This window comes from Sceloporus undulatus, chromosome 5 (assembly GCF_019175285.1).
Source record: "Sceloporus undulatus isolate JIND9_A2432 ecotype Alabama chromosome 5, SceUnd_v1.1, whole genome shotgun sequence".
NCBI lineage: Eukaryota > Metazoa > Chordata > Lepidosauria > Squamata > Phrynosomatidae > Sceloporus > Sceloporus undulatus.
The window spans coordinates 128977001-128985663 of NC_056526.1; the positions used below are offsets into that span (position 1 = coordinate 128977001).

General features: G+C 43.9%; 1 protein-coding gene across 1 annotated transcript; it reads right to left on the bottom strand.

The window, feature by feature from the left end:
* Positions 1 to 508: 508 nt before the first annotated feature.
* Positions 509 to 8457, bottom strand: SLC25A4 (solute carrier family 25 member 4). The gene is made up of 4 exons (XM_042470319.1): positions 8195 to 8457; positions 5248 to 5734; positions 3676 to 3816; positions 509 to 1013 (listed from the first exon to the last, which is right to left on the bottom strand). Exons 1-4 carry the CDS (start codon positions 8303 to 8305, stop codon positions 856 to 858), a joined length of 897 nt encoding a protein of 298 aa, XP_042326253.1. The 5' UTR covers positions 8306 to 8457; the 3' UTR covers positions 509 to 855.
* Between the last annotated feature and the right edge of the window lie 206 nt (positions 8458 to 8663).

The window sequence follows — 8663 nt, forward strand, 5'->3', positions numbered from 1 at the left end:
AAGTACATATAATGTTATGTGCTACATTACCTGCACTAAAAGCATCCAAGAACTGGTGGAGAAGGCTATAAGGAACTGAAAAGGATGATATTTTCTCATTTGAATGAGGACAGTGGGGTGAGGGATGCCATAATGAATTGAAACTCTCATCATTCTTTTCATAATGAGATGAAACACAGACCATAGAAGACTTGCTTAATCTTAATGCAGACAAATCAAGCCACTTCAATCTTGTTGAAATAATCCTCTAGCATGTCTGGAATGTCCTGTATACTCAGTTAAACATTTCTTGGTGGTGTTTGGACATTCGTGGATAGGGAACACACACTGTTCCACATTTTGCTGCTTGCACACATATGAGACAGTTATTCTTGCTTATCAGGCTATTGTATCATCCTGACAAAGATGATAACTACAGCATCTGTGAACAGCCTAAATATGATATATCTACATGTTCCATATGGCACAGCCTCCCCCTCAGGAGTTGTTATAAAAGAAATAAACATGGTGAGATTTTACTTAAGAGTGTTTATTGAATTCATGTTTCTATTGTTTAAATATTGTGTGCCAAGCCATTTCCAAGAAATGCACTTAAAACATAAGAATATATTACTGATATTTGTCAAATATTTATATGTACATAGAGGCCGCTCCAATATTCCATACAAAAATGTTTCATTTGTGATCTAATGAACAACCATTGCCCTATCTTACAAAACAGCAAACCTGATCTCTCAACTGGATTTGACCCATATTGCCATCTCTGTTTCCCTAGGAAATATTTAGTTGCCTGTTAAAACCACATGTAGATAACATTACAAAAAGAGAACATTTGAATCAAGCAGTTTGATTCTCTTAGACATATTTCTTGATCTCATCATACAAGACTAATACAAAAGCACCACCCATGCCTCTCAACACGTTGGACCAGGCGCCTTTGAAGAAAGCCTTGCCTCCTTCATCTTTTGCTATCTTCTTCCAACAGTCGATTGTGCCCTTGTACATGATATCAGCTGTGGAAGACAACACGTGCAGGTAAAGCATATTGTAATCAAATGTGCCATAGTTGGACAAAAATAACAGGGCACAGTAATGCAAAATGTTCAATAACCCACCCTTAAAAAACTACTGATATCCAACATCAGCTTCTTAGTTACCAAATCATAACTAAATAGCATGACTCCCCCAATCTCACATTAATAACCAGCACCTGTACTGAATGAAGGCCTGTTCAGATGCTGATTAGGGCACAAGGAGGATAACATTTCCAGCCTTCTGCCACCAGTGAACAAGGCTGCAAAAAGAAATTGTGACGTGGTCCTGCTTCTGGTTGTTGCACCCTCACTGGCAGGAGGGATGGAGATGTCATTCTCCTTGTGCCCCAATCAGCAGCTGAACAAACATCCTTCGCTTGATGCAGCTGCTGGCTGTTTAAGGTAGGCTTGGGGGGCATTTACGATCATGGCAACAGTGCCATGAACATGACTACACAGTGTTACTAAATATGGAGCAGTTACAGGTCTGTAACTCTAGGTTACAAAGCTGTAACTGCAACACAGAGTGCCAGCCAGAGTTTGGAAGGTTGTTTGTGTCAGTGCTGAGCATCCCCACTTTTTGTGTGTGCAGTGCTTGGCTTCTGGGTGGGTTCTCAGAAACAGAGAGCTTTGGGAAGGTTGGGGTGCAAATGACTTACAACACAGGACAGGCAGTTCTGCAAGTCAGGCTTCTCATAGTTCTCTGGCTCTGAGGTCCCATCCAGAACTCAGGTGTTACAGAAACAGACTGCTCAGAGCTTGCAGTTTCCTTCTCCCAATGAGAAAGACAATTGCTTTTTCTGCTTTCCCTTGCCACTGTTACACTGTACAAAGTGCAACCACTAGTGTAACAAACCATTATACTAGCATAGTATACCAACAGGACACTGGCCCAAAAAGTAACTTTCTCAAGCTCTGGAAGTAAAACTGGAATGCTGCTCAATAGTCCTTAGCTGCTTCAGTGGGACAAGGAGGAAACCATAGAGTTTAATGATTTAAACAGTTAAATTACTACCAAGAAAAATTCTATTTAATTTCCCCCCCAGTGTACATATGTTGACCAATATTCCGCATCAGCTACTTAGTTGAGTATACTTATCTAAGTAACCTCTACTAGCTCTTTCCCCCATAAGCTGTATCCGCACTGCAGAAATAATGCAGTTTGACACCAGTTGCCATGGCTCAATGCTCTGGCATTCTGGGAACTGTAGTTTTGTGAGGCATTTAATCTTCTTTGTCAGAGAGCTCTAGTGCCACAACAAACTACACTTCCCAGGATTACATAGCACTGAGCCATAGCAGTTAAAGTGGCGTTGATCTGTATTATTTCTGTAGTGCAGATGGAGCCAAACATGATGGAAATGTCATTCACTCATGCTCCAGTCACTGGCAGAAAGGATCTCCTTATCCTCATGCTTCTGATGTAAAGTGGGGGAAGTTATGATCGTGGCAATAGTGTCAAATCATGCTTAAGTAGTGATCATGAGTATTGAATAGCTACCTAGATTTACTTGTTCAAAACTGTATACTTAACTAAGAGGGTGTGAAGACCGGCATCTTTGGCTGACCTGGGGGCAGAGTCGGAGCATGGCGTCCACATGATCCATACTCTGATTCCACTCCCAGGCCAGCATGATGCCGTGCGCCACTGTTTGCCACACCACACAGTGGCCGGCATCAAGGCACTCCTCTGCCACTGTGTCCACATGGTGCAGAACCAAAGGAGCACTGAAAAGTCATGATGCCAGTAGCTATGGCGCCCCTTCCACAGCACAGAAGGTCCTGCTTTTTGCAGCTCCTTTTTGTGCCGCAGAAAGGTGAGATCAGGGCTGTGGCATGCAGTTGCGTGGCCCTGAACTGCCTCTAAACAGGACGGCTGCAGGACACCGGTCTGTACAGTCCCTCAGTTGTTGGTGTAAAATGCTGGTCAATGTAACTTCAATGCATTTTCACATACGTAGTTTTCATTAGAAGGGTAGTACATAATAAGCAATCACTCTGAACTGCTCTTCATTTTCAGTTCATAAAAAAACTGGGTCCTTTGCACTGATATCCAGACCCTTCCATCTTCATGATGTCCTCACATTCTCTAGTCATTTACTCTCTATGTGTTTGCTTTCAGAGAGATGAAAGATAATGACAAATAGAAACTCTGTATGTGTGTGTGAGAGAGAGATAGAGACAAAATACACTTTGAGTACAACACCTGCAGAATCAGACTATTCAGGGTATTTATTATTTGTTTTTTGTTTGATTGATATATTGATTTATTACCTGCTTTTCCCCCTAAATGGGACCCATAAACTGCTGTTAAGATATTCATATAACATATTTAGAAGTTGTACAGGTAATATTCATGACAATATCTTGCACGTAGGCACTTTTTAAAATAACTGATTTAAGAAAATTTTGCAGTTGTATTTAATTAAAAAAATAATTTTTAAAAAAATAATTTAAGCAATCAATTTAATTTATCAGTCCTGCTGATAAGTAGATATAGAATTGCATTGTATGTCAAAATAAATCTGTTCCAATTTTACTTCTTAAGAAGGGAAGGCATTTAATTTAAGTTTTCTTACTTCCTTTGAGTCTTGGTGGGCACCTGTTTATCCTCTATATAAAGGAAGGGTTAATTTCTTACCTCCTTTCCTGCCAGACTGCATCATCATCCTACGTCGGACTGTATCAAAGGGGTAAGAGACCAATCCTGCTACTGCAGTAACAGTCTGGGCTATCATCCAGCTTACAATGATGTGCACATTCTTTGGATCAGGAAGCATACCTGTCATCAAGAGTAGCCAAAGATGTAGGGAGGAAGAAAAGGCAGGGAGGAGGAGAAGGAAAGATTATCAACATCATCTTACCACATCTACCTCATTCACATGCATACTCTTATTTATTCAAGCAACAGAGCAGACAAGGACCTAATTCAGCAAGGGTAGCACTGCAGTCTAAGGTATTTTGCAGTGTTAACACTGATATCCAGAACGCAGAACAAATTGATTTTCAGGACTCTCTGACAAGAGAGTTACAACTCCACTAAACTAATATTGCATATTTCCTCACAATGGAAAATGAAGAGTTAATCAAGGCTGCATCTGTACTGCAGAAATAATGCAGTCTGACACCAATTTACTTGCCATGACTGCTGATGTACAATGGACAAAAACATTTAAATTATTAAATAAATGATTAATAGCAAACTAAAATTCTTCTTTGTGGGTTTTTTGGACTATGTGGCCATGTTCTAGAAGAGTTTATTCCTGACAGTTCACCAGCATCTGTGGCTGGCATCTTCAGAGAATGCTGGCATGGAAGAGAGTTGGGTATGTCAGGAATAAACTCTTCTAGAACATGGCCACATAACACGAAAAACCCACAAAAAACTATGGATGCCAGCCATGAAAGCCTTCGACTTCACATTTAAAATTCTTCTTTTAAAAAAATGTTCTACAAACTCCCTCGGAGTGTGGTGGAGTTTGAAGACCTTCCTTAGAGGTCTTCAAACAGAAGCTGGATGGCCATCTGTCAGGGATGTTTTGATTTAGATTTCCTGCATGGCAGGGGGTTGGACTGGATGGCCCTAGCAGTCTCTTCCAACTCTACGATTCTATGAGTTGCACTGGAGGACATAGAGATTCCTAGAAAGGTGTTCTCTTGGGTAATTCTAATTCCTTTTAAAAGTTAAAAATAGCTAAAAACAGCCAGAGTAGGTTTTGCTGCCCACTGGAGGTTTCCTTCTGATATGGAGCCAGCTGACCTCTCTTGGAAGGGACTTCCATGGGTATTGGCACAAAGGAAGCCCAGTCCCAACCTAACATCAAGGGGTGCTGAACAAGTGACAGTGCCTCCACTAGGAAGTTTATATGAGGGGGATACAAAGGTGGGGTAGAGTAGTCAAGCAGCAGGCAAGATCAGAATTAGTAATTGCCTAGACTGGTAATTTAAAAGACTGGTTAGTCATCAATGTTCTCCTTTAAAGGTTCTTTGCCTCTGAAGTCAAGAGAGCACCAAAGACAACTGAAATTAGCTCCTTGCCTACATGCCAGATGAATCATTTTTCTCATAAATCTTCAAAAATAATTGATAAGAAGAATAGTGGACATTTAAAAATGGGAGAAAAACTCTGGTTGAACCCTGATGATGAAGAGCATAGGCTGTGTTTTGTCACTTCTGAGAGCTCCACAAACATCACCAGGCATATTTTGCTTACCCTTAGCTGTATCATAGACGCCAAAATATGCTGCTCTGTAGATAATGATGCCCTGGACTGACACGTTGAATCCCAAGTAGAGACCTTTCAGGCCATCAGATTTGTAGATCTTGGCAATACAGTTGCCTAACCCAGTGAACTGCCTTTCGTTCAGGCCTTTCCCCACATCAGCCGCTAGCCTGGTCCTGGCAAAATCCAGAGGGTAAACAAAGCAGAGAGATGTTGCTCCTGCAGCACCCCCAGAGGCCAGGTTGCCAGCAAAGTAACGCCAGAACTGCTTGTGCCTATCCACGCCCCCAAGGAAGATCTGCTTGTACTTGTCCTTGAAAGCAAAGTTGAGGGCCTGGGTGGGGAAGTAGCGGATGACATTGGCCAGGTTGCCTCTCCAGAAGGATATGATGCCTTGCTCCTTGGGGATCCTTACCACACAGTCTATGATACCCTTGTATTGGTTTGCGGCTGTGATCTGCTGGCTGGCATGCTGGACCTGTTGAAAGAAGGGAGAGCAAAGCAGGAAGGGGAAGAAGTGGAAAGGAGGATCACTGTCACCCAAGTCATTATGGCAACTCTAAGGTGAACTTATCATGGGGTTTTCTTGGCAAGATTTGTTCAGAGGAGATTTGTCATTGCTTTCCCCTGAGGCTGAGAGTAAGTGATTTGCCCAAAGTCACCCACCAGGTTTCATGGCTGAGCGGGATTTGAACCCTGGTCTCCAAAGTGGTACTCCAACACTCAAACCACTACACCACACTGGCTCTCTTACAACATCTCTAAGGAAAGAAACAGCCATTCCCATTTCTGCAACTGCAGTCTTATCTCTCATTTGCTGCCAAAGCAGGCCATCTACTTCATACAGGACAAACACACAACCGTTGCACAGAATGCCCAACTACTTACCTTGGGCATCAGAACTGTGTGGTTTCTCTTCCCCTCATCAAATAATTATTCTTAGAATCATAGAGTTCACCCCACCATATTGTATTATGTTGTAGTTTGATTTCCATTATAGCACATAAACCTTTAATTATTTTGGTTATTCTGGTGTGTTTATGTCTATAACATAAAAAAAGGATGATGCTATTTTCAGCAAGATGGGAAATTATCTGGTCACATCATCTTTCTTCCATCTATATCACCCTCTCAAGAAAGGTCCTTCAGTTGACCTCTGTCCACTCTCACACCACTGGTAGCAAAGCGTATTTATATATTGGTCTAGTCCAATATTACTGGAACATTCTGGTTTGAAATCCAAATCCTAGGCTTCATTGCTAAGAAAAGCTCACTGGGTGACCTTAGGCCAGTCTGTGTCTTTCATCTTGACCTTCCTCACAGGGACACTGGTATGAAAAGGGATCTTTAGCAGCTTTGAGATTAACTGTGCAAAAGAAGTTGTTCGTAGACTTGGTCTACTTACTCAGATGCAACTGGATCTGAAAGTCAATGAAAATCTATGTAAACTTGTGCTACAATTTCTTTTGTGTTATGAAAACCTACGAAAGCTCATGCTACAACTTCTTTCGCACAGTTAATCTCAAGGTCCCATAAGATTCCATTGGCACATTGATATTCCCAGACTAACATGGCTATGTCTTTGAAATCCACCTTGCGAGGATACTGTGAGGAGAAAGGGGAAATACAGGAGCTGTTCATTCTGCCTTGAATTCGTTAAAAAAAGGCAGGATTTAAATATTAAGTTTGTTGCGCGCCATAAAGTCATTTCTGACTCACGGCAACCCTAAAGTGACCCAGGATTTGTTCAGAGGAGGTTTGCCCTTCCCTTCTCCTGAGGCTGAGAGAGTGTGACTTGCCCAAGGTCACCCAGTGGGTTTTGTGGCCATGTGAGAGTCACAATCCAACACTCAAACCACTATGCCATAACCACACACACAAGCATACTTAAAAAACAACAACATACATGTGCAAATACCAGTTTCACTGACATTACGTTGACATTTTAAAGTTTGTACCCTTTGACTAATGATGGGTACTTTTGGGATTGGCAGCATACGCAATGGTACCCCACTGCCACCACCTCCACCAGAGCGAAAGACCTACGATCTGAGGGCACACTTACACTTTATAAACTGCTTTAGGGCATGCTAGTTAAATGCACTAATGATAATAATAATTATAATATTTATTTAAGCAGTACATAAATGTCCTTGCGATTGCTATTTGTCCCTTACACTGGCTGCCCTGTGCTATAAACAGAGCTGAGGGAGGGAGGGCTCTTGTGTAACCAGAACTGCCCAAGTGGAGTGTCCATATTTAGTCACTCCAGGCTTGTGCCCATCTGACTCCAAGAATTCCCACTCCTCTGGTCTCAAGGCAGAAGTCTGCAGGATTCTTGCCTTTAAACATGCTGCCCCAACTTGAATTGGGGAGAAGGGATTCCCCTCATTGCCATTCCCAGAAGGAACTCGTGTCTTTGTAAGACCTAGGTTGGATCCACAGTGGAGGATGAACCCACTTTGAGCCCGCTTTAAGGGCCATGGCTCCAGGCTATGGAATTCTGGGGGTGGTAAACCCTCTCTGAAGAAGAAACTTGCCAAGCCCCATAATAGGGTTGCCTTTTTAGGGTCGCCCTAAGCAACCTTGGGCAAGTCGCACTCTCTCAGCCTCAGAACAAGAAACTCGCAAACCCACTCTGGAAAAAGAAACTTGCCAAGAGAGAGTCGCCATGAGTCAGAAAGGCTCTGTTCTGGTCCCTCGACAAACAAAACCGCCCCCCAGAACAGAATTCCATACAGCCATGGGGCCATGAGCGCTTAAAGCGGGCTCAAACCGGGTTAATCGTCCAGTGCGGATGCCATGCAACTCTTACTCCTCGAGCTTGGCCGAAAGCCGGTGCCAGTGAAAGGTGGCACAGAGTGGGGCGCGCTGGTGGTGAGCCCCTGGGTCCCTCTTTCCCCGTCCTCCCCGGACGCTGGGCACCCCTTTCCCTTACCTGGAGCAGCAGCTTGACCCTCTCGATGGGGGCCACCGCTGTTTTGGAGATGGCTGCGGCGATCCCTCCCGCCAAAAAGTCTTTGAGGAAACTGAGCGCCTGGTCAGCCATGGTGGAGGGGGCAAAGAGGGGGGGCCAAGCCCAGGACCCTCGGGTCACAGGGAGGAGGGGGCTTCTTCCCTCCTTCGAAACAAAACCACCCGCAGCAAGGCACCCCCAGCCCAAGGCAGCCCTCTACCTCCCCAGCCCTTGCTCCAAATGGAGAGGGTCCTGGGCTCCCCCGACTATTTATAGCCCCCCTGGGTCTCGCGATAAGAGGAGGGTCTGCAGGGCAGGCATTGGTCAGGAGAGCCCCCTCTCTGTGGCTGGGGCTCTTGCCCTGGGCCGGGGACGTCTGCAAGGGCAGAGCAAAGTCGCACCCCCTCCAGCCACACCATGTGCTGCAGGAGAAGCGGCTATTAATAGCCCC